The sequence below is a fragment of the Notolepis coatsorum genome (assembly GCF_963971535.1).
Source record: "Notolepis coatsorum genome assembly, chromosome: 9".
NCBI classification, from domain to species: domain Eukaryota; kingdom Metazoa; phylum Chordata; class Actinopteri; order Aulopiformes; family Paralepididae; genus Notolepis; species Notolepis coatsorum.
The window spans coordinates 47,023,189-47,050,470 of NC_140173.1; the positions used below are offsets into that span (position 1 = coordinate 47,023,189).

Below are 27,282 nucleotides of genomic sequence, written 5' to 3' on the forward strand. Positions count from 1 at the left end.
AGTATTTTCCGGGATATTCCTTTGTGTCCCTGAGCAGTCGAGAGAGGAGCCCAGAATGTTCCAGAATGTTCATAATGTCAATGTTGGATTATTGTCTCCACAGAGACCAGAAGACTGTAAATATAATGTCTTACGAGCCATATTAAACATCTTGTGCCTTATTGTTGTCAGCGTGCATATCATCTGTTACTTTTGTTGAGCCGTGGTAAAGTAATTCTAATAAAATTACTAAAATACAAAGAGAGAGAGATGAATAGGCTTATCTGTTCTGAGCCAGTGTTGCATCCTGCCCGGGGGGGACCAGATCCATGTTGCTTCATGTAATCTTCGGCGGCTTTAGGCGTGCGTATTCCCTGCCTAATACCGTCTTTTCCCAAGATCGATAATAGTGCCGGGTAGTTAAGGATTGGCCTGAGACCACTCTTAAACATTCTCTGCATCACATCCTTGTAGGGGAAACGCTGAGCGATGGCCTCCTTGCATAGATCTTCGTAGATAGATATTGAATTTTCACCATATTTCAGTTTCCCCCTTTGATTGCACGCTCCTCTAATGATGGCGTCTCTTATTACCGTCTTGCGCAGGGTAACAATGATAACTCTCGGACCGTTAACTCTTTGGCCTTGTGTACCGACTCTGTAACATTGGTCCACTGTCGGCGCTGTGGGAAGGGTGTTATTACCTAAAATATCTACTAACACTGTTGGAAAGCTGTCGTCTGTGCAATTGACTGATTCATCCAGTCCCACAATGCGGATATTATTTCGCCTGTAGTAACGTTGGGTCTCGAGCTGCCTCTCCCTTGCTTCCTCTTCGACTTCTTGTATTTTCTTCCGACACTCTTCTTCCACCTGTTTTATCTCCTTCGATACCTCTGTTAATCCATCGTTGACGTTCTTCTCGTTCTCTTGGACCATCTGTGTCATTTCTATCACCGTATTCTCCACTGCCGTGATTCGCCCGGCCTGTGCAGCGGCTGCTTCCATAACCTCTTCGAATTTAGCATCGACGTGTGCTTTGAATTCATCTTTGAGTTCCTCGATGTGTAATTTGAAAGCGACCATCTGTTCCTTCATCAGGATAGTCAGAGAGTTGAAGTCGGGTTGTGAAATTGCACTGCTTGTGTCAGTTGATGTTGTGGGTGCAATGATGGACCCGATGGGTTTGTTGGAGATTATCTTCTCAAATTCCCCTGCTTTATCTCTTACGGTATTTTTACACGTCGTTACCGTTGTGTTGTCAACTGCTGTCTCCCTCTCGGGGCCTGTCGTCGTTGGTCCCGGTATATTCTCCACTATAGTCTCCCCATCGGGGCTAGTCAACAACGGTACCGCCGCTGCCTCGCCTGTTGTATTCTTTGACCGTGTCAAAATCGGCGCTGTTGGAGTATCTGTGCCGAATCTCTTTCCACCCTTTTTCTTATCCTTAATATCCATGTTGAGTCTTTATGTCTTTCGATATAGTTAGTAGAAGGTCTTATCAATACATACGATGTGGTTTAATCTCTTTTGGTATTGTTCAAATAAGGTTTTTAAACTAAATTAACGTTGACGGGAGCGGAGCTGTAACCAAACGCGTATCGCTTCACATTGCGTTCAAACCGGAATGATTGGTGGTTATATAGTTTGTATTTGGTGGTATATATGCTCTGCTCCAAAGATGCTCTCAACACAAATATAATTGGGTGCCATACCGGTACCAGTTCCTGGAATACGGTATCGGTACCCAACGGTACCTTTTTTCTGTACTTAACTCTCTGTAATAACAAAGAATTTAATTTCAGTTGTAAAAAAGAAAATAATAATAATAAGTCCAATTATATATTATTTAGAACATTGTTATTTATTGTTGTAACACACCACATAAAATGAATCGCATGTATTATGTTTTTAAATGTTTAAATATCAACATTATCTGGCCATTCTCAGTAAATATGATCAAACTCCTCTAACCTCGTCTGGTCTTTCCAAAGATCCAAGAGATGGGACAGTATATATATTTGTGGAAAAGGCTCCCTCTTCCTACTCTAGTAATATTACTCATGTTATACTAAACATGTAAAGGTACCGAAACATGGTACCAATTGATCTAGCATGAATCGGTACTCTGTAGTACCAATGTAATTCGGTCGGTACCCTTAAAAGTACAGAGCTCTGGGTTGGCTGGGTAGCACAGTGGACTAAGCACTATCCTACCACCGCAGAGACTCTGGGATCGAATCCAGCTGTCGGCGGTACCTCCGGCTTGGTCAGTCGTCCCTACATATGCGTCCTGGTCGTTGTAAACTGCGACTCCTACTGGTCGGTCGGGGCACCTGTTCAGCAGGGAGGGGATCTGGGGGAGATGGCGTGAACCTCCACACGCGTTACGTTCCCCCAGTGAAACTCCTCGCTGTCAGGTAAAAAGAAGCGGCTGGTGACTCCACATGTATCGGAGGAGGCATGTGGTAGTTCTACACCCTCCCCAGGCCAACAGTGGGGCAATGCGCGCAACGACCAGGAAGGGAATTGGCATAGCGACTAAATTGGGATGGGTGTACCCAACCCTATATAGTGAGCATATTATTGAATAGATTGGTGCAGGTGGAGAGAGTTTCACCAACATGCAACCTGCACTGGCAGCTCACATGTATTTTGCACATAATCACACACGTTCTAAAACGGTTTTGCACACATTAATTTAGTTTGACAGAGTAAATGAGTTTGAATATGGCCACCAGTGACCGGTGACATTGAATCCTTGTGTTGTGTTGATTACAGCTCAATTAAATGATGTAGATGGAAAAAATAGCAATACCGCTTGTCTTATAGGGACCGCCACCTTTTTATGATTTCATTGAACTGTCAAACTAAATGAATGTGTGCAAAGCTGTTGGATGTGTGTGAGATTATGTGCAAAATAAATCGGCATTGTTTATATTTGGTGAAGTGCTCCTTAAAACGGACTGCCTTGTTGTAGTTAATTATGGTTGATGCGCATCTCTGATCAGCTGATAATGGATTGTCGCGCATCACTACCGCATCCACAGCCCTAGGCAAAGTGTCAGTTGTTGTTAACAGTGATGAGGCGCTCGGGCAGAGCCGCTTCGCAGGCTGTGTGACGCACAGGTGTAGAGACGGCTCTGAATGAATGAATGGATTGCTTTGTCTTCTTTTACAAAGCAATGTACAGTAGTAGAACATTTATAAAAGAAAGAAAATTACCGAAAAGGTGTAGGCTGAAGCTGCGGCTTATAATTGCCTGCCCTCTTTACATTACATTATTTACAAAAAAAACGAACAAAAAACATACATAATTTAGCAAAAACAAAAGGGTACAAAAGTTTCATAGTTTTATATACAAAACGTATACACATTTATTCATTTGTTTTTTATATATGTGTCACAATTTTAATAGTTATGTTATAATAACATATAATTAGGATAATAATAAGGTTTTATATTTATGTATCACCTTATATTTGAATAATTTCTTAAATGTATATCGAACTACACATTTTTACTTCTTTGTCAGTTATTCCATAGTGTACCCCTTTAACAGATATACATCGACTTTTTACATTTGTCCTTGCCTTTGCGATATTGAAGACACAAGAACGAATGAATGCAATTTTAGGTTTTGTACTTTACTCAAGTATTATTGGTCAGACTACTGCTTGACCTTACTCCTAGAACCCACCTCACCCCTGCCCACTTTGACAACCTAGGATGGCTTAGAGTAGACGACAAGAGTACAGCAACTTGCAATGGGCCTGGTCTACAAGATACACTACACGACCAAGGTACCCATGTACATGTCAAAATACTTCCCAAAGGTCAGTGAATACCACAATCACAACACCAGAGGGAGCTCCACAAATCATGTTAAACCCAGATTCGGCTCAAACAAGGGACTAAACACGTTTCGCAATTATGCCACATCAATGTGGAATGCCCTACCCAAAGCTGTAAAGGAATGTGAATCACTACCCACTTTCAAAACCACTCAAGGGACACCTACGGGAGACTGCAATTCGAAACTGGCCCCTGTAAATGTCCTAACCCAACCCCCTCCAATGTACAGTAATTTACCTAGTATGGTTTTGTCAATATTCCAATGTACAATTTTGCTTGTTTGTACAGTGCCCCCCCCCCCCCCAATGTACAGTTTTGCTTGTTTATACAGTGTGTCCCCCCCCCAACCACCTCCAATGTAAATGACCCAGTATGGTTGTCAATATCCCAATGTACCCAACCCCCCCCCACACAACCCCACCCAACCTCCTCCAATGTACAGTTTCTACGTCAAATGTATATACTCTCTTTTCTTGACTCTTTTTGTATCACAAACAGTACTGTATTTGCAAATCTGGCATGTCATAAATGTATAGATGTAGCAGTACTGTCTATCTGTATGTCATATATGTCCTGATGAATTGAAAATGGGGGACCCTGATGTAAACGAGATGAAAGTCTTTCTCTGGTCTGCATCCCCTTAACAATTGTGTGTATTGAGCTGTACTGTATTGTACCCATTCTGCAATCTGTTAATAAAGTTTTCAATCAATCAATCAATTAGGTTTGTATACTTGTACTTTTACTCAATTACATTTCAGAGGGAAAAAAAACATACTTTTTACTCCTTACATTTAAAATGCAGACCTACAAAGTACAAATCTCGCAGGTCCAACCATTTTAATTACTGTAGTATATTTGTTTCTCTGGCCGAACTAACGTTAACATTATTAATCCTGGGGGGCAGGTGGCGCACGGAGGTTACGTTCGTCACCAACACCGGGAGACACTAGGATTCGCCTGTTCGAATCCAGCTCCCGGCGTTGCTATCAGCTTGGCTGGCCCCTCACACTGATACAATTGGCCGTATCAGAGGGTGGGAAAGCTGAAGGGTGGGTCCTGGGCGTTGTGGACAGCGACCCCTACAGTTCGGTCGGGGCGCCTGCTCAGCGAGGGCTGGAACTGAGGAGAGATAGTGTGGCCTCCCACACGCTACACTCTCCCCGGTGAGAGCCTGCGCGGCCAGGTTGGTAGGCTGCACATGCGTCGGAGGAAAGCATGTGACAGTCTCCGGTCTCCCGGACCAACAGTAGGGGAAAGTACGCAACAACCAGGAAGGGTGGGATGGGAGAGAAATCGGGAAAAAGGAGGGGAAGAAAGATAAACATTATTAATCCTGCAGCCACTTTATTTAAAAACAGCCAATCAAATCCCCATCAATGGAAAATGAACCCGCCCATACCCATGCTGATTGGTCCTTGTGCAAGACTAGAAAGCGGGGATCTTTGATTAAACACCTGCTATCAGAAGAATAGACAGTCAGAGTGACAAGCTACAGAAGATCGCCACAAACGATAGTACGAGTGATGAAGAGGACGAAACGGAACATTTCATTGCCCCGGAATAAAAAAAAATCCTACTTTTACTTTTTAGTACATTTAAAAGTAGAAACGTTTACTCCAAGTGTGTTTTTAGCCAAATACTCGGACTTTTACTCGAGTGCGATTTTGAGACGGTACCCATTCTTTCACTTAAGTATAATTTCTGGGTACTTTTTACACCCCTCATCATAGTATAGTGGACAATAAAACATAAAATTAAACTCATTCTCAATATCGATGAGTATAAAACCACACCAAAAAAATACAAAAACAATTATTATTGCAAAACAAAATTATTAAGTCAGTACTCAACACACAATGCATAATGAAACTAACAATTAAGATGGCTAAAATTACATGCAAGCACAGTGAATCTACTGTAAATGCAGGTTATTCCAAAGAGTTGATGCTCTAAAAATAAAAGATCTTGAACACAGGAAACACAAGTTCCATTTAAAGGCAGCACTTAGGCCCCGTCCACACGAACGCTGGTTTTAATATAACCATGATTGTATGTGCGCAGTTACACTGTTCGGCCACACACAACCGGGGATTTGCTACACTGCAACCGCGGTCTTTGAAACCGGTGGCCAGGGTGAAGTTGTGCGGTTTTGCAGTTGCGTGTGGGCATAGCAACCGAGGTTATTCCCAGTGTTTACAGCAGAGCTGTCGCAATTATTTCCCATGTTCACGGCAGACCGCGGGGTAGAGAGATTATAGCAGAGCCAACTACACCAGTGTTTACAGCAGTCCCAAGTAGCGTTATATGAAAATGATTGTAACAAACTTTTGTTCGAAACGTATCGTCTGTGTTGAAGAGTGTTGTGATCGACTGATGTCTTGTCGCATTCCTGACCTGACGCTGAGAGTAAACATGTAGCTGCAGCTAAACTAAACTCATGTGTTGTCAAGTTATTGTTATAAGGAACCCAGTCCAGACTGCATCCCCTTAACAATTGTTTGTATTGAGCCGTATTGTATTGTACCCATTCTGCAATGTGTTAAATAACGTTTACATCCATTTCATATCGGTAACGTTACCACATTACGTTAGCATTTAAGCTATATACTATACATGGATATAGCCATTCACATTAGCATGTAGCTAACAACACCGGCGGTCTTTTGTGAGACTAAACTATCCGCTCTTGGTGGTAACTTGTGTTGCTGATGGTTTTGTTTCATCAACAAAATGAGAGGCAGAACACAGTGAATGTATCCGTTTGTTTATTGCAGTTTCTTTCTTTGCTGAAAATAATATGTTCCGTTGGCAAAATGATCCAGTCCAGCTGTGCTTCTAAACAGGAAGTTTACTTCTTCTTCTTCAGTGAATTAATGGCAGATCGCGACCCAACAGGAAGTTTAGTGAGCGTACAGCTTTTTCTGATTGGTTGAAATGGCCTTCATGTCTGAACAACATCGCCGCCTACTGTTTTGGCATTGTACTAAATGTATCGGTTACTGGGTTCCCAGCTCTGCCGTGAGTACGCAGTTATACACGGTTGTTCGCCTGTGTTCACCGTGTGGACGGAGTTTTATTTTTTCAAACTTCGGTCATATTAAATCCAAACCCTCGTGTGGACAGGGCCTTAGATAAGTTAAGATATTCCTTTATTGATCCCCTTGGGGAAAATCGGTATCATAGCAGCATGGGGGAGGGGGGAGGGGAGGTACAGGTAGTAGAAGACATACAGGTACAGAATTATAGTACAGTGGAGAAGTAACATTTTTAATCTAATATATAATCAAAAAATTCTAAATGCTAAATATATGCTCTGATGAAGTATACAGTATTCACATAAGGTGCGGAAATTTTTTCTCTAGCAAGGTTTTAGCGAAAATGCATGTTTGTGATTTATGGGTGAAGTGCTCCTTTTTAAGTGATTGAACCTACATGGTCATAATTAAAAATAATTTAACGTGTTTCTCGGTTCTCAATGAGTTCAATAACTTTGATGGCTGACGATTTTTCATGATGTCGCAGGTGAACGAGCGAGCTGGCCACACCATACAGTATGACAAGTTCTACATCCATGAGTTGGATGACCTCATAGACATCAGAAACGACTACATCACATGGATCCAGCAGCAGATGTACCCTATGGTGAGTCGGTCAGAACATTCTCACGTGAAAATATGTAGGGATTTGATTTTGATTTGATCTTTATTTATCTCTAACAACCATAAACACAAACACGAAATAACAAAAAATAAGAAACTAAATAAAAAATAAAATAAGAAACTAAATAAAATACAAATAAAATTAAATATCTTCCTAGACATGGAAGCAATTGTCAACATAGTTCAAGACAAATGGTTTTGTTCGAGAAGGGACAGAAAGAAGCCAAGCTTATCTGGTCCTGCCCCTTCCTTACAATATCATTAATATGTAATAATAATATAATATCAATATAAAAAATTATATACCTATCCACTACAGCAAAAGATAAATAAATAATTACAAAAATACTAGTTCACGTTATTTTCAAGCTCCTAACTTATACTTGTCCAAGAATTCCTGTTTATATCTGCATTTAAACATTTCAATAGTACTTGTTTTTATTGCTACATCAAGGCCATTCCAAATGGATACCCCACAAACTGAGATGCACTTGCTTTTGAGGGTAGTACGGACAATATGTTGTTTTAAAATTCAATTCAAGAATCAAGAGTTTTATTTGTCACGGCATACAAGCATACAGTGAAATGCGGGGGGTCATTCCCCTCTTAGATTATAATCCCCATCTATGCCCATGACATTTTTTTGTATGTTGCCCGGGACTATATTTTGTTACTTTAACACATTGGTCGCCAAGAACGAGTTATGCCGTTTTTGCCCGCCATGCGTTGAACGCCAAGAACGACTTATGCCGTTTTTGGGATCAATATTTCATTTTTTCGCCATGGCATTCGTAATTCATCCAGCCAACCTCCGGACTGCAGCGGGACCCTGTATGAGATTGCAACACCTCAATACCACCGCCTGGTGGATGGTCGGGCGAGTTACACTCTCGCCAAAACCGGAAGTGGTGATCGGTGTGTCGAGGAAATCCCTCCTGCAGTCATATCTTGTTACGTGGCTCCAGACAAACATTATAGTGCATTTGGATTGCTTTCTAAACGTAATAATCGATATGATTTTGGCGTTTATTGCGCCATACAAACCGGAAATGGATCTAGGAGATCAGCGTCAAATAATTGGGATATTTTTCCTCCAGTCTCATCGGCGAACGGTAAGAGGACAGTAACGTTATTTTCAGCCCGATTGTTTATTCATTTCACTGCAAACCATCTGATCAATATATCAACCCATACTAAATAAAGCCGTTACTGACGATCAAGGAATTTCAGCCTGATTGTTTATTCATTTCACTGCAAACCATCTGATCAATATATCAACCCATACTAAATAAAGCCGTTACTGACTATCAAGGAATTATAAACGCCCCCCCCCAGGGCTGTACGGTGCGACATATATGTCGCACGTGCGACACTGACGTCAGTCTGTGCAATGAATGAATTGACTTCACTAGCACGGGTGCGATGGCCCGTGGCGCAAGCAAAAAAAAAAAAAAAGGTGTGACGTAAATGAATGGACCACGGCGCTATCCACCTGGTACTTGTAGTCTCGTGCGATTAAAAACAATGTCCCGTCTCGCGTAGTCCATATCAAAACACCAAATCCCATAATCCCTAGCGAACAATATCCCCGCGAGCCGAGGCAGCCAGGTGCGAGCTCAATGTACAGTGACTGAGACAGTTTCTGACAAGATGAAGCGCTTTTTTAAGGTTTTAAATCCAAAAGAAGTACAAAACCCCAAACGAGCCCGAGAGGGACCACCGTTAATAGAAACGAGACAGGAGAAGGAGAAGATTAAGGTTTACAGATATAACGCAGAGTGGAAAAATGATTTTCCGTGGCTTATTTTTAACGAGGAAGAGCAGCTATTATTCTGTCACTGGTGCCGAGAGGCTCCCGAAAAGATTCGATCAGAAAATCCATATGTCGTGGGTAACAATATCCTAAAAAGGGATAATATTAGCAAGCATAATACGTCCCATCGACACATTCTTGCCCGGGATGCCTTCAACTCTAAACAAAACCCCGAGCGGGCCGGCACCCTCTTGCACTCGCTGAGTAAACAGACGACCAGAGCGGATGATGCTGATCTCCGACAGGTAACGTTTAAGATGAATGTGGCATATTGCATCGCCAAGGAAGAAATGCTGTTCACTAAATTTAAGCCGCTAATTTTACTCTGTAAAAAGAACTCCATCGTATGGCTACTTAAATTCCCCTCCGGGATCAATAAAGTATTAATTATCTATCTATCTATCTAATAACGAGACAATATGCAAATAAGGTAATAATAATTCATTTTATTTATAAAGCCCTTTTCATTCATGCAGAGTTCCTTGTACTTCTGATTAATGCAATAGTGTGTGTGTGTGTGTGTGTGTGTGTGTGTGTGGATCTGAAAAAGTGGCCAGCAGACATGATGCTGGAACTGTGACACGTGTGCAGTGCACACACACACACACACACGCACACACACACACGAATAATTATAATAATAATAATACATTTATTTATTTGGTTCCACAAATATGTACAGGTGTTTGTATGCATTATATCTATTTGTTATGTTGGTTTCTAGGTGTTTCTAGGTTGGTTTCTAGCTTTCCCTGTAATCTGAGTCCACACCAGCGCTGCCTGGTCTCGGACTGCTTCATATCGGTTATATGGTTATGTCCTTGTTCTTTTTGTTTTACATTATGGGCAAATAAAGAAAGAATTTGTCTGAAAGCATTTCTTGTTAAAGTTTGGATTTTGTGTGCCCTGTATGCAAGATTCATGTCCCTTGCCAGTCACATACCTATTTAAGTAATGAACTGCACTACTTGTGGTTGTTTTTAGAGATTTTAGAGACGTTTTATACTCGTGCTACAAGATTTTGGCCTGTGCTACAAAACTATCAACCTCTGTAGCACCAGTGCTATGTGCAAAAAAAGTTAACGTACAGCCCTGCCCCCCCCCCCCCCCCCCTTTCCTTCACGCATGATGAAGCATAATGTATACCGATCATATACATTTGAATTTTTTAATATAGCGTGTATAGGAAAGAAACTCCTATCTATCATATGCGTCAGGGCCTATAACTCTCGTTTTTGGAATTACAGCAGAAAAGCTTAAAACACTTATATTATAGACTGTATTAACACAACAATGTATGAATGAAAAAATATAACGTTCCCACATCCTGAATGATAGATAATCGATGTTGAATGGGCCATAGTAATGTCAATATAGCAATACAATTTAAAAAGTTATAGCCCTGCAAAGAAGGTAAACATCTCCATAGGCTTACAGTGGTGGCAGACAGATGGCGCCCAATGTGTTAAACATGAATTGTGCAGTTTTGAATTTTACCAAATCTTTAAATTTCAGAGTTTGACTTTTAACAAATAAACAATTGGTATGATCTCTATAACCAGCATGATGTACAATCCTTATAGCTGATTTTTGCAGTGTGCATATCTTTTGTAGGTTGGTTTTATATGTATTTCCCCAAACTTCAACACAATATGACGGGTAGGGATGCATAAAATAATATTATATAATGTATAATCATTATAAGGGCTGTCCCCGACTAAGGATTTGGATGGTCGACTAGGATTGGCCAAAATTTGCCGTTAGTCGACTATCGGTCGACTTAAAAAAAGAAAAATACCGGTAGTATATTTTTAATTTTTTATAATTTATCATCCCATTTGGGCTGTGGGGGGTGCTTAATGTCTGAAGGAGTCGACTGAAGGCTTCTTGTCCTCTGCAAAAGCATGCAATTGGTCCACTGATGGATACATCTTGATATTTGTCTAGTATAGTGTAGGGGTGGGACGATAAATCGATCCAGATCGATACATCGATGTAATTATCAACGATCGAATCGGATCGATGCGATGTAATAAGATCGATTCATATCGATACTCTTATTTTGAAAATCCTGTGGCGAGTCTCATAACTGATTGTGTTAAATGGGCATATGATATCATCTCATATCGATCGCAGGCACCTGAATCTAATCGTATCGTATTGTATCGTGAGAGACTTTGTGATATCGGCAAATATCGTATCGTTGTCCAAAGAATCGATATCGTATCGTATCATGATGAAACTGGTGATTCCCACCCCTAGTATAGTGTGTTCATTAGATGGGTGAAATCCTCTTTCAGTGCCTCTGTGCCTGTTTTCGTAGGTAGTTAGCCTCTGGTATGCGTGCCATTAGCGTTAGCCATGCTTATATGCCTCTTTTTTTTTCTTTTTCTTTTTCTTATATTCGACTAAGAGGTTGGCCAGTCGACTACGGCCCCTTTCGACCGATTAGTCGACTAATCGATTAATAGGGGTCAGCCATAATATGTATATAATAGGTGAAATGCCCCTTTTTTAAAGTTCTTCAAACGGTGGATACTTCTTTCGTAAAGACGCCATTGAGATGAGTCACTGCGTGATGATTGGTGTTAACACTTTGATCGCCAGGCTTAAATTCATAATTTACCATCCTTCGCCAGCCCTATTTAATATGGAGAAGTTCCCCTTCTTTGCAGGGCTATAACTTTTTAAATTGTATTGCTAAATTGACATTACTATGGCCCATTCAACGTCCTATATCTATTGTTCAGGGTGTAGCAACGTTATACTTTTTCATTCACATATTCATACTAAAATACGGTCTAAAGTATAAGTGTTTTTATCGTTTTCTGCAGCTTTCTCCAGAACGTGATTTATAGCCCCAAATGCATTATATTGATGATCAAATACAGTTTGATAGCAATCTGCGCGAGATAAAACATTTCAAATGGACGTGCTTCTAGAAGTTACTACGTATGATCTGATGTTGACCGGATGGGGGGGGGGGGTCGTTTATAATTCCGTGGCCAACGTTATATGATTCATCTAGTGTGGGTGATATGATCATTAGAGCAGTTAGTATCGAACACGTTGAAAAATAACGTTGAATCTTACCGTAGCTTCCTCATAGCGTTGGGCGATGAGCGTGGAACAGAAATGTTCCTATTATGGGATGTAGAAATATTCGATCCATTTCCAGGTTGTATAATAGTATATACGTCAAAATCATGTTGTTTATCGAGTTATTTGCAACCGATCGATGTCCAGTGTATCAAGATGGACTCCCGCTAACGATAGCGAGTGCCCGGACGAAATATGGGCGAGCACCACTTCCGGCGCATCACTTCCTGTTTGGGCGATCCGCCGATCGGCCACCAGATGGCGCTCTTGAACCGTTGGAGAGTTGAGAGGGGCTCAACAGTAGATCTCAGGTCTCCAGGGGAGAAATATTATTTCGATCACAGATTTTTGAAAGACGTGGTACAGCGTCTTTGGCAGAATGAGCATGGCGGGGAAAGACGTCCTACAGCGTTGTTGGCGATTAAAGTGTTAATTGACCTATCTTGAACCCCTGCCCTCTTTTCTTGATCCTCCAATCACACAACTGTTGCTTCCCTCCATCCCTTGTGATTGAAGGGTCGAGAAAATGGAGCAGGGTTTGAGATGGGTTAATTAAATGGCCCTCCACCCGCCCCCAGGTAATAGGCAGATGACTCATGGGTCATCTGAGTGATGCGGTAGTGGAGTGACTCATCGCTATGGATAATCTGTTTATGCTTCTAAGCCTCAGGGCTGTGATGGTGCCGACTGCCCTCACAGAAACCTCAAGTAGCTCATAACGATGCCAGGAGAATATTACTTAAGAGACCTAGATGGCGAAGTGAGATGTTTGTGGCTGCAGGAGTTAATACTTTCCAAGCGAAGAAATTGTGTGTATAAATGTATTTGCCGTGTAAATTATTCTGTAAATGAAGTCATCTAGTAGCACTTTAAAATATATTATAGCTGAAATTCCCCTTTAAATATTTTCAAACGGTGGATACTTGTGATGTCAGTTTCAATCAAATGCTCGACCCCCCCCCCCCCCCCCCCCCCCAGGTAATGGGCAGATGACTCATGGATGAGTCACGCGGTCGGTAAATGACTCATCGCCACAGATGATCTGTTTATGCTTCTAAATCCTCAGGGCCATGATGGTGCAGTCACCCTGTGCAGGTACCCTTTCGTATTTGACGCCCAGGCCAAGACCACTCTGCTTCAGACTGACGCCGTCATACAGATGCAGGTACAGAACGGGTGCTCATTGGACATAATGTTCGCGGCATGATATAGTGGGTCATAAATAGTTCCCCCAATGATTAAAGGACGTATAAAATTATAGATTAGATAAGATATAAGATCATATATTTCTTTATTGATCCCCTTGGGGAAATTCGGGCATCATAGCAACATGGGGTGAGGGGAGGTACAGGTATGGGCAGGGTAATCGTAGAAAGACATAAATAGAATTGTATTGCCTATCTGAATATAAAAATGAGAAGAATACAGTGTAAACTATATAATTAACTCTGGCCTTTTGATTTGAAGCTAGAGTCCCTCATTGGAATTTATCATTTTATAGAAAGAATTGGACACCTGCTTGCCATGGAGTGATCATGTTTTTAATATTGTCTGTTTTCATTAAAATATGAAGACATTTAAAAAAAAAAAAAAAAATGTAGGCTGATCGGCCCTATAGTTTGCGAGATATTGCATGGATTCTCACACACACACATTCACCCACACACAGACCGAATGTATAATGTCCTCGGATAGGCTCTGCCTACCGTGGACATAATAAACAACTTGGTTCTCCCTAAACCAAACCGTGATACTGCGTTATTCCACACCTTCACTTCACTAGGAACACCATCAGTGGTGGCCCAGCCTCATCGCAAATGGTTTAACTTTAAAGGAACATGCCAACATTATGGGAAATGCACTTACCATCTTCTCCAGAGTTGGACAGGAAGATGGATACCAATTTCCTCTGTGCATTCAGTAGAAAGCTATCCGGCTGCAAGCTAGCCTAGCTTAGCACAAATTAATGGAAGCAGATACGGATGAGGTGCTCTGGGAGAGGTGTTTTTGGTGAACGCATAGGCTAGCTGATCTACATCCACTTCCATTAATTTGTGCTAAGCTAGGCTAGCTGGCAGCTGGATAGCTTTCTACTGAACGCACAAAGAGAAAATTCAGAGGAAATTCTCTGTCTTGTCTGACTCTGGAGAAAACTGTAAGCACATTTCCCCATAATGTTGGCGTGTTCCTTCAACAAGTTTAAAAGCTGAATTAAATGCACTTGTATAATTTGGGACTATGAGGATGGTATTGGTTGGTTTTAACATGTATACAGGGTTCGCACAAGGTCCTTAAAGGCCCACTTGCATGTTGTATTTTTGTTCAATAAACAATGTGACTAGGCCAACGGTGACTTTCATGAAGAGGGGGAACAAAATTAGCAAAATTGACCCAGTTTTAGCGTTATCAAACATTTTGTCTGCCCAACCACAACCACCACGCACGTGGATATTTTAATCCATGGTTCATAACGTGCGTGTGTCATCTTAATGATGACGTCACAGCAGGTACAGGGCAGCAGGGGCTCTGAGGCCCCGTCCACACGAACGCTGGGTTTAATGTAACCGTGATTGTATGTGCGCAGTTGCACTGTTCGGCCACACACAACCGGGGATTTGCTACACTGCAACCGCGGTCTTTTGAAACCGGTGGCCAGGGTGGAGTTGTGCGGTTTTGCAGTTGCGTGTGGGCATAGCAACCGAGGTTATTCCCAGTGTTTACAGCAGAGCTGTCGCAATTATTCCCCATGTTCACGGCAGACCGCGGGGTAGAGAGATTAGAGCAGAGCCAACTACACCAGTGTTTACAGCAGAGCTGTCCCAAGTAGCGTTATATGAAAATGATTGTAACAAACTTTTGTTCAAAACGTATCGTCTGTGTTGAAGAGTGTTGTGATCGACTGATGTCTGTTGACGCTCAGAGTAAACATGTAGCTGCAGCTAAACTAAACTCATGTGTTGTCAAGTTATTGTTATAACTTATAAGGAACCCAGTCCAGACTGCATCCCCTTAACAATTGTTTGTATTGAGCCGTATTGTATTGTACCCATTCTGCAATCTGTTAAATAACGTTTACATCCATTTCATATCGGTAACGTTACTTCTTCTTCTTCAGTTAATTAATGGCAGATCGCGACCCAACAGGAAGTTTAGTGAGCGTTCAGTCTTTTCTGATTGGTTGAAATGGCCTTCATGTCTGAACAACATCGCCGCCTACTGCTTTGGCATTGTATTACATTGTACTAAATGTATCGGTTGCTGGGTTCCAGCTCTGCCCGTGAGTACGCAGTTATACACGGTTGTCCACCTGTGTTCACCGTGTGGACGGAGTTTTATTTTTTCAAACTTCGGTCATATTAAATCCAAACTCTCGTGTGGACAGGGCCTGAGAATCACAGGCAGGTAGTGGCAGGAAGCAGAGCCTTCTTGTTACTAGTACTAGGCTAGCCGAGGAGCTAGTATCTGTTTCACCTAACACTATTGCTCCGTGATCATAGCCATTTATCTCTAAAGCTAACCACTATTTGTAAAAGCCACAACCACGTTACCATATTTGTAAATACTCATGTAAATCATTATGTCGTTGTACATAATTGTGTATATAATGTTAGTAGCTAAGCTAGCTAGCTTGCTAGCCGGCTATCCCGAAACTCCTAACATCCCCCGATTTAAAATGGTTCTCTCCTCTTTGTATAAGTTTGTCCTCACAAAGTATTCTGCCAGGGAACTTATGGACACAATCGTAGTTATAAGGTGTTTGAGCTTGCAACGTTAACGTTAGTTAGCTATCGTGGTAGCCCCTTTCGTGACTGATGCACCGAGTGCTATCCGAGGGGCTACTATCGTATCAACATGCCGTGACGTGTAGCTTGCTAGCCGGCATGATGCGTGCAGTGCTTTGCCCCACAGGTCTGAGAAGAGGACCTGCACATTTTACTCGTTCCCCAAACTCTTTTACATGCCCCGATTTAAAATGGTTCACGACAGTAGACATAATGCTAACGTTAGCGGGGTAACGTTAGCCAGAGCCATATAGCCAGCTTGGTACTATGACCCGGACGGGGATCAGGCATAAGGCGACAGCCTAACAGACCAATAGCGCTGCTGTACTGAACAACAGGCTGCCTAGTGGTACATGTAGTTCTTTTTTTATGACATTAAAAACCTTATAACTACCTTGTTTCACCCAAAAATGCAGTTGTAGCTGGTCCATCAAAGTCTCTCCGACGATTAAACCCATATGCGTCTTGTAAGGCGTCCATTTGGATCAAGGAAATAGCTTTCTGCACTTGTCAAACTCCATTGTAGTGGATCAGAAATAGGGGAAAGTTAGCGTCTGATAAGCTTTTTGATTGGCTCCATACATGTTATTCGTGCGTGGACATTTTAACCCTTTCTGAGTGGAATTTCCGGCGCCAAAAAAAAAAAAAAAAAAAAAACAATGATGTAAACTACCCATAATTGAAGAGTAGGGTTTAACCTGCAAGTGGGCCTTTAACCTCTTCCGCTTGTGCGGTCCGGGGGCGGACCGCAAATGACATCGTCATAAATCAATCTCTCCAGACTGTCTGACAAAATTATAATTTGTCAAACGTATTCAAGTATAAACATCATAATCATGTCACAACAGCAGTTATAATGTATAGTATCATCAATACGTTAGTTTACCAATAGGTTAAAGTGTTATTAGTCCGATTTTAGTATTCGTTTTTCTATTGTTTTGATCGCGAATGTCCGCCATTTTGAAAAGGTGACGTCGGTAATTGTAGTTTTATTTATTTTTTACGCCGTTTTGAAGAGGACACCCAGAGCTTTCAATGAGCGTTGGAATTGTTCAGAAATACACTTCCCAATACACTTCCCAGAGAAAATTATAATAAATTTAAAAAAATATATTTCAAATTGCATTGGTCCGGATGGGAGAATGCAGTACTGTATCCACAAAACCTTCTGTTTAATCATCTTCCCTTTATTCATTTCCTTAGATTTTTTTTACACGTGATCTCAAGAAGGTACTGAACAAGCTGTTTTTCATGTCTGGTCATTATTAGCATGGTGTTATTCACTGTCAAAGATGCAAAGAAAAATCATAATTCATATGATCTGTTTCATCACAATTTAAGCAAGCCTACTAATAGACACAATATTTCTGACACTGGGAATACATTCCATGAGATCCATAGATGTCTCTAGATACCAGGAAAATGCAGAAAATAGGTCTAGGGCATAACAGGTTAAAGTGCTTGATTTGACAAAAAAAGTCAAGGCCTGGAATTCAACGCCTCTACTTCCTCAGGCGCCTAAGGAAGTTCCAAGTCAGTCAGAAGATCCTTAGGAACTTCTACTCATGTACAATAGAGAGCATCCTGACCGGCAACATCACCTCCTGGTTTGGGAATAGCACTGCACAAGACCGTAGCAGACTACAAAGAGTGACACGTTCAGCCGAACGCACAATTGGAGGGGGGCTTCCCACCCTCCAGAACATTTACAACAAGCGGTGCAAGGGGAAGGCTAAGAGAATTATTAAGGACTCGAGCCACCCGAACAACTGCCTCTTTGAACTGCTGCGGTCAGGCAAGCGATACCGGAGTCTTAAGGCGAGCACAGAAAGACTCAGAAGAAGCTTCTATCCCCAGGCCATCAGGCTGCTAAACGAACAATAATCGCTAAACGAACAATAATCACTATGCAACAACCATCAAATGCACACAGCACACACACCCACACGCACACACTCACTCAAACAAACAACACACTGCAGCACCCACTCTCCACACTTTAGATCACACAAACACACTTACACTTAATATTTATTGATAAAGGATTTGCACTACAACTCGTACACCTACTGTGAATTGTACCTAAATTGCACCTCGTCCCATTTCTCCATTTCTGCCTTGCACTATATAGTATTGTATATTAGTACACTGCACAGTATTGTATATTGTATGGTAACTACGTCTATTCTGCATCGAACATTGTACATATGTCTAAACTGAACACTGTGACCTCTTTTTTTACTTCTAATTTTACTATGTTTTTATTTCATACTTATCTTGTCTTGCACAGTCTCTGGAGCGCAACAGTAAGAAGCATTTTGTACAAAAGTATTCTGTACTTCTGTATGACAACTATTAAAGAAACTTGAAACTTGAATTCCTTAACACATTCCCTGCCATAACTTATATCCATCAATATAGCCAGTCTGCCACCACTCTAAGCCTATGGAGATGTTCACCTTCTTTGCAGGGCTATAACTTTTTAAATTGTATTGCTAAATTGACATTACTATGGCCCATTCAACATCGATTATCTATCGTTCAGGATGTAGGAACGTTATACTTTTTCATTCAAACATTCATACAAAAATACCTTCTAGAATATAAGTGTTTTTATCGTTTTCTGCAGTAATTCCTAGAACGTGAGTTATAGGCCTAAACGCATATATAGATTATCGATTGCCGTTTATTATTGTCCCTGAGGGCAAGTTGTGTTGTTGTCTTGATATATCTACAAATAGCAGACGAATAGCCGGTTGCCTCTGGATCAATGAATGTCTAATATTGAATAGTATTATTAGCTATTTTTAACATCCCTAATTCCAACAGTCAAGAGGCTTGTTTCAAATTGATACATGAAAAACCCCACACACAACAACATCCACCTCAAACACAACAAAAGAACAGAGCATCTCATGAACTTATGTCATGGACTTTATGGACTGTCAGCTGAACTCGCACTAATGCATAGGGAAATAGTCAGACATCCCAGAATTATTTCATAATACAAAGTTTCTGAATGGACGTTTGGATTAAAATCATCCCGAAGACAACATTGGAACGTTTGTGAGTATAGGCTCTGGCCAGAGTATCAATGAAATACGTTGCGCGCTCAGCGCTGTGGAATGAAGGAAATGCGCGTTTGGATCGGATTTGGATGTTATTCTTTGAAGTTGTGTTACAAATGGAACGGTCTTTCCCAGCGGAACACAAGTTACATAACGTTACACAGGTCGCGCTATGCAGATGCTTAGCTTGCTAACGTTAAGATAGCAGTGTAACTTAATGTTACACTATGCATGCTTGATGAAAGCAGAGCTCTGTCTGTTTTCGCACCTCTCAAGTACCCTGTAATGAACAGCGCTCAGCCTCACACGCACCAGTCCACACCCCCTCTGAGGCTCCGCTGAGCTCCAGTCCCCGCAAGTGTAGTCTTTTCCCAATGTTTCTGAATACATACTGTCGGACAATCTAACAATAATTAACTCATTTACAAGTTGTATTACGTTTTGCAAATAAGGAATAAGATAAAGAAGATTTCAAAGCAGTCAAAAATGCAATATTTCTATTTTGACCCATTATCTGAAATGCGAGACATTTTCGCGATTTCTGAGGAATGTACCCTGCCGCACTAAGTCTGGTTTGGTCACGTCGGGCCACATTTTATGTTTTTATCTAAAGTGTAACTAATTGTCAGAAGTTGGTTTTAAGCCATAAATATTGCATCCAGTTTTTCTTTTCTATAAGAAACGGCATTTAAAAGTGAATTGTATCCTTTTAAATGCCCTTTTAAAATTAAAAATAGAGCTTAGGAAAGTACTTAGAAGTCCTTGAATTACATTTTGCATGTAAGTTTGCATTTTAATGTCTGTGGGAACCCTGTATACTGTACCTTTTATTTTAGTTTCCCATTTGTGTTGCTAGATGGCGGTGGATCAGGCTCAGAGGCAGAACTTCAGCTCCATGTTCCTGCCGGTAGTGGAGTCCGTCAATCCCTGCCTCATCCTCATCGTCCGGAGGGAGAACATTGTGGGAGACACCATGGAGGTCCTCCGAAAGTCAAAGAACGTCGACTACAAGAAGCCACTCAAGGTGCGTTAAACAGGGTTCGCACAAGGTCCTTGAAGTGCTTAAAGTGCTTGATTTTTTACCAAAAAAAGTCGAGGCCTGGAATTCCTTAAACAGCCAATTTTTTAACAAGGTTTCTTAAAAAGTCCTTGAAATTCAAATAAACCATTTGCACGTTTTGTTCATCCATGATACAAATTTTGAATTTTTTTTTGTAATCTAAAGTGTAACTAATTGTCGGAAATTGGTTTTAAGCCATAAATATTGGATCTGGTTGTTTTTTTTTCAATAAAAAAGAAAAACGGCATTTAAAAGTGAATTGCATCCTTTTAAATTGAAAAATAGTGCTGAATGAATGAAAACTTTATTTAACAGATTGCAGAATGGGTACAATACAGTACGGCTCAATACACACAATTGTTAAGGGGATGCAGACCAGAGAAAGACATTTGTCTTGTTTACATCAGGGTCTCCCATTTTCAATTCATAGTGACAATTATGACATACACAACATACATGACATCATGACATTTATGGCATAGGGACATACATGCCATACAGGTATATAGTACTGTTACATTTGTGACATATACGATATGCAAATATACAGTACTGTTACCCATAGATCCTAACAGAGAATATATACATATGATGGGGAGGACACTGTACATTAGGAGGGGGTGGGTGGGTGGGAGAGAAATATACATACAGTGGGGAGAGAATATATACATACGGTGGGGAGGAGACTGTACATTAGGAGGGGGTGGGTGGGTGGGAGAGAAATATACATACGGTGGGGAGAGAATATATACATAGGGTGGGGAGGAGACTGTCTATTAGGAGGGGGTGGGGGGGTTTGGACATTTACGGTGGCCAGTTTCGAATTGCAGCCTCCCGTATGTGCTCTTTAACACTTTCAGTGCCACCAGGGGGCGCACGACTTAGTGCTTGAATGCCACCATCGGCGCCAATGTTAACGTTAATATCGCCTAATCTATGTTTTAAATTATGGCTGTGTCTAATCTGCCCGTCGCTTATCAAAGAATCATTTTCCAGTCAGTGCTGTCAAGGCAGATTGGTTTTTGAGAGCATTTTGAAAAGCACCCGTTTTGAGGTAAAAAACAGCCCATTCTGTGATAATCGCCTTTTACTGGAATATTCCAGAACGTTGATATTTGTCGGCCTATTTATGAATCGTTTTAAAAAAAAACGCTAGATGATCAATAGTATATGTGCGCGCACGCACATTCGAGGCGCGCGCTGATAATAGCCGTTTTCATTTCCTCATGGATTTTACAGTGAAACCGCTGGAGCACATATCAGAAAAAAGCTTATATCTTCATCAAAACGAGTCTGATTATCCTAACACTGATAACATAGATTCCTTACCTGACATCAGATGGTATCCAACTGGTATATTCCAATTCCTGATCACCATTCGAAAAAAATCGATAAGTGTATAGATCTAACGTGTATACAGTAGAACTCATGCTTGCCGTGGCTCAGAGTCTCCAGAATAAACTCTGGTAACCCCGGCTGCATCAGTGGACTGGAAAATGTGGACTGGAATATTTTTTTTCCCCATCCATTTTCATTGAGTCCATTCCAAAATCCCTGATGTCATCTGGGAGACGATAGGGGGCACTTTTTTCACATCTGATCGCCGGCGGCCCTTGGGTAGGCTAGGGTAGGCTTGCGTGATGCAATATGATTTCAGATTGCAAAAAAAAATAAAATCAGAGAAATCTCGTAACTATTGTAAACACAAGGTTAGCCGTGAGTGGCAATCAAAGTGTTAACACTTTGAGTGCCAGCCACGGCATAATTCGTTAGTTCATGCCAACCGTTGAGTGCCAGGAACGAATATGCCGTTTTTTAATCGTTATTTTTTTTATTAGCGATTTCTATTCATATTTCATCAATCTAGCCTCACGTTACCACTGGCATTCTCTCTGAGCTCGAATTGGGAAGATACCGCCCCCTATCGTCTCTCCGGATGGTACTGCACCCCATTGGATTAGACTGAATGAAACCCATGGCAAAAAAAGAGTCCGGAATCCACATTTTACTTCTCAGGCAAGTAACCCGAGCCGATCGGACTCATTGTGGACCATCAGAACAGCGTGGAATATATATTTCCAGTACCCAGCTTTGGATCAATAAACGCGATCGATATTTGGAATGGCGATCAGGAATTGGAATAATCTTTTTGGAGAACATCTGATCTGAGGTAGAGCTGCCGCGGTATTGATATTTTCCTTACCGCACGAATTTGCGCAATATTTCCTACCGCCGCGGTAATTACCGCACAGTGCGCACAAAAAGAAAAAAAAAAGTTTGAATGCATTTTTTTTTTTTTAGTAGTCTACTCTTATAGCCTGCCTCTAGTCTAATGGCGCTTTTCCACTGCATATTACCTACTCGACTCGACCCGCTTTAGGCACCTGGTACTTCGTTCCTTTTCCACTGCAGCCAGGTACTACTCCGTTTGGGGAATGGGGATGCAGGCGGGGCCGCTCGCTTGTGTACACTGAAAGCTCCGTGGGCATAGATGTCCGAGGGCTTGCAGCAAGCCCGGGTTTAACGTTGTTACCTCTCGTGTATATCGGCTGACTGTAGTATTAGGCTAATCACAACAACAAACTTAACACATCAGCGATCTTGTTGTGACACTAAACTCTCCGCTCGGTGGTAAATTGGGTTGATGTCGGTTTTGTTTCATCAATAAATAAGGCAGAATACACAGTGAATCCATTCTTTTTTGTTTATTGCACTTGGTTCTGTCGCAAACAAATCCTGAATGAAATGCATCCTTAGCGAGGCAGTAAAGATGGCGGCGCGGCGTTCTGTTTTCGTTCAGAGGCTACAAAGTGTGACGCGTCGAGTAGGGGGTATCTGCAGAGCCGCAGAGCCAGGCTGGACCAATAGGGTCGCTTGGAACCGAGTAGGGTATATCTGCAGAGCCGCAAGCCAACTTTATTATTATGATAAAAAACAGCTGTGACGCGGTATTCAGCCTAACTCTGCGGTGAGCGTGATGCAACAGCGATACCGCGGTAATGCGGTTATCGCGGCAGCTCTAATCTGAGGTAAGGAATCTATTTTACCAGTATTGGGATAATCAGAGCTTTTTTCACCTATATATCAACGTGTCCCATATGTGTGTGTGTGGCTGTGAGTGTGTGTGTGTAGGTGATCAGGAAATAAGATAATCGATTTTTCAGCCCGCTTCTATAGCGTGCATAAGTACACATATACTATCGATAATCTAGCGTTTATTTGAAAACGATTCATAAATAGGCCGAAAAATGACTTTTGTTTTATTCCAGTGTATTCCAGTAAAGGACGATTATCACAGAATCTTCTGAAAGTTTCAAGAAACTAGCGTTTTTCAAAATGGTATAAAAAGAAATCCGTTCCGACAATGTTGACTGCAAACAAGTCATTGATAAGTGACGGCCATATGACACATAGCCATAATTTAAGATATAGTTTATGCCTTCGCAAATATGAGAGCTATATCATTGAAGTGGGTGGCGGCATTCAACGGGGTAAATAGGACATTAAGAGCGGTTTTGAATGTGGGTAGGGATTCACATTCCTTTACAGCTTTGGGTAGGGCGTTCCACATTGTTGTGGCATAATTGCGAAAAGTGTTTAGTCCCTTGTTTGAGCCGAATCTGGGTTTAACATGATTTGTTGAGCTCCCTCTGGTGTTGTGGTCGTGGTATTCACTGACCTTTGGGAAGTATTTTGACATGTACATGGGTACCATAGTCGTATAGTGTATCTTGTAGACCAGGCCCATTGCAAGTTGCTGTACTCTGTCGTCTACTCTAAGCCATCCTAAGTAGTCAAAGTGGGCAGGGGTGAGGTGGGTTCTAGGAGTAAGGTCAAGTAGTAGTCTGACCAGTTTGTTTTGTATTACAGGTGATACTCTTTGATCGGCCATGTTGTAGGCCACAGGATACATGAGGAGTCTGTTACCGTTTCCTCCAAATCTACTTGTTCTTTGCCTTCTTAACTCACATTTTCTTCTCAGTATTTCCCTTGCTCTAACTTCACTCCTCTCTCCTGCTCTGCGTCCTTGTTCTGCTCCACTTGCTCTGCTTCACTCTCTGCAATCAACTCAGCTGAGTCCTATTATGGCAATTAGACTGCCTGTCTTAAAGGGACAGTGCCAATAGGCCACTCTGCTACAGGTTGTTCTGTAACGTATTTACGTTGAAACATCCCATTTACCCAAAGGAATTTTACTGAATTTTACTTGGTTAACTCCAAACATTATATGAAAAGAAATTAATAAATGGCAAATTAATCATAAGATCTACCACTTTTGACCACCAGTGACTCGGAGCAAAAAAGGATCTGCAAACAGACAGGAATGTTGTCTGTGAATTATCTCATTGGACAAAAGGACACGCCTGACCCAACCATGACGAGGCAATTGTTTAACAAGTGGACAAACCTATAAACAGCTTGTTTCATTGAAATATAAATGTGGGTAATTGATATACCGTACATATGATTATCACTTATTATTTCCATTATCAAGTTTCCATCATTTTCAGGTGAATTTCTTTTTAAATACCGGTAGTTAAGTTGAGTCGCTGAAATGTTTTTTTTCTTCTTTTTTACTGTCTGAAGAAGTCAGAAAGATTTATTGTTGCACCGACGTCCCCTTTAACCCTTCCACTACCACACTGCAGAAGGTTAACCCTTTCACTACAGGAAGTTAGCCATTTCACTACCACACTACAGAAGGTTAACCCTTTCACTACCACACTACAGCAAGTTAACCCTTTCACTAATATACTACAGAAGGTTAACAGTCTGTAGTGTGATAGTGAAAGGTTAACAGTCTGCAGTGTGGTAGTGAACGGGTTAATCCCTGTCATTTAAATCACTTCATTGAATAATATGAAAGTCCTCTCCCGGCATCTGTGTTTGTGACATGGCTCCCGGTAGGTGATCTTTGTCGGAGAGGAGGCGGTCGATGCGGGAGGCGTGCGAAAGGAGTTCTTTCTCCTGATCATGAGGGAGCTCCTGGACCCCAAGTACGGGATGTTCCGATACTATGAGGAGTCGCGGCTCATCTGGTTTTCACACAAGGTACGACTGATTACCTTACTTTTTTTATTTCCAGGTCGCTCCCTTCACACTGCTGAAACCCCCATCAACTCTTTTTGATTTGATCAAACCCTTATATACCAAGGTTTGCCTCGTTATTCCAACGGTGGCCATTTTGTTCCCAGGGTGGAAAGGAATGGCTGAAATGTTCAGCCATCGACTAAAAACACACCTTCAAACAATATCTGATATACTGTCTGTACTATTATGTACCATGCTACTATACTTATACTACTACCTATCATGCTAAATTATGTCTATACCAGTGGAGGCTGCTGACCAAATTTTTAGGTGAAGCACAAATTATTATATTATATATTAAATTATATTTTTTAAACATCCCCAACGCTGCAACACCCCCATTTCTCCCAGGTGTCAGGCTCCTCATTCGCTTCCATTCATTTTGGGGACCATGTTTAAATATCATCCTTCTGAAGTATAAACAAACTATACTGCTGTGACGATTTCAATAAAACAGACCTTTCTGAGTCAATGGTATGCAGTGGTGTTGCGCAATATGTCGGGGCCCCCCCGCAGGGCAGACCACTCCCCTAAATCAAACCAAGCAGACCATGGCTCGGCGGCCCGATCAAACCAAGCAGACCATGGCTCAGCGGCCCGATCAAACCAAGCAGACCATGGCTCGGCGGCCCGATCAAACCAAGCAGACCATGTACAGTATACAGTGGCTAATATACTATCAATACTACTATTGAATATACATACACTATTCATTTCATTTACACTATACATTTCATCAAACCAGCATGTCATGTCTCCCTTAACTGTTGGTGAAAAGAGGGAGAACTACAATGACCAGAATGCCTGGCAATGTTTACTTCCTCCTCCACAGAGGCACTAGTCACTAGATCTGATCAGTGCAACGTACGCTAGCCTAGCCACAAGCTAGCGGCAAACATTCATTCATTTAGGCAGCACCACTAACACAGTGCACATAAATATTATCTGCAGGCTGCATTAGCAGCCAGCAGCCAACGTGATACATTACATTGTGTTTATAATGTGACATAGCCAAGTTAACGTTTCATTCTCTTATTCAAGTCTCTAAACAATTCGACTAGCTAACGTTAGCCATTAGCAAAGAACGCTAGCCTAGCCACAAGCTAGCGGCAACATTAATTCATTTACACTAACACACAGCAGCCAGCAGCCAACGTGATTGATTGAATTGATTGATTCTGCAATTCAAAACTGGCCCCTACAAATGTCCTAACCCAGTTGTACAATAAAGACCAAGCATGGCTTTGTCAGTATTCCAATGTACAGCCCCACCCCACCTACCCAACCTCCTCCAATGTACAGTTTCCATGCCAAATGTATGTCAGTATTCCAATGTACAGTGTGTTCCCCCCCCCCTACCCAACCCCCCCCCCCCCCCCCCCCCCCCCCCCCCACCTCCAATGTACAGCCCCACCCCACACCTACCCAACCTCCCCCAATGCACAGTTTCTATGTCAAATGTATATACCGGTACTCTTCTTCTGGATTTTTTTAGTATCACAAACAGTACTGTATTTGAAAATCTGGTATGTCATAAATGTATAGATGTAGCAGTACTGTCTATCTGTATGTCATGTGTGTCATATGATGAATTGAAAATGGGGGACCCTGATGGAAACAAGACGAAAGTCTTTCTCAGGTCTGCATCCTCTTAACAATTGTATGTATTGAGCTGTACTGTACTGTACCCATTCTGCAATCTGTTAATAAACTTTTCAATCAATCAATCAATCAACGTGATACATTACATTGTGTTTATAATGTGACATAGCCAAGTTAACAACGTTGCAATCCCTTAATTAAGTCTCTAAACAATTCGGCTAGCTAACGTTAGCCATTAGCAAAGAACGCTAGCCTAGCCACAAGCTAGCGGC

At 41.5% G+C, this 27,282-nt stretch overlaps 1 protein-coding gene across 1 annotated transcript in view; it reads left to right on the forward strand.

The window, feature by feature from the left end:
• herc4 (HECT and RLD domain containing E3 ubiquitin protein ligase 4) overlaps positions 1–27,282 on the forward strand; it is a 115,955-nt gene that overhangs the window by 77,248 nt on the left and 11,425 nt on the right. The window contains exons 15-18 of the mRNA XM_084322198.1: positions 7,359–7,478; positions 13,474–13,572; positions 20,114–20,281; positions 25,226–25,369. Of these exons, the coding sequence (XP_084178324.1) occupies positions 7,359–7,478; positions 13,474–13,572; positions 20,114–20,281; positions 25,226–25,369 (531 nt within the window). The remainder of the gene's footprint in view (positions 1–7,358; positions 7,479–13,473; positions 13,573–20,113; positions 20,282–25,225; positions 25,370–27,282) is intronic.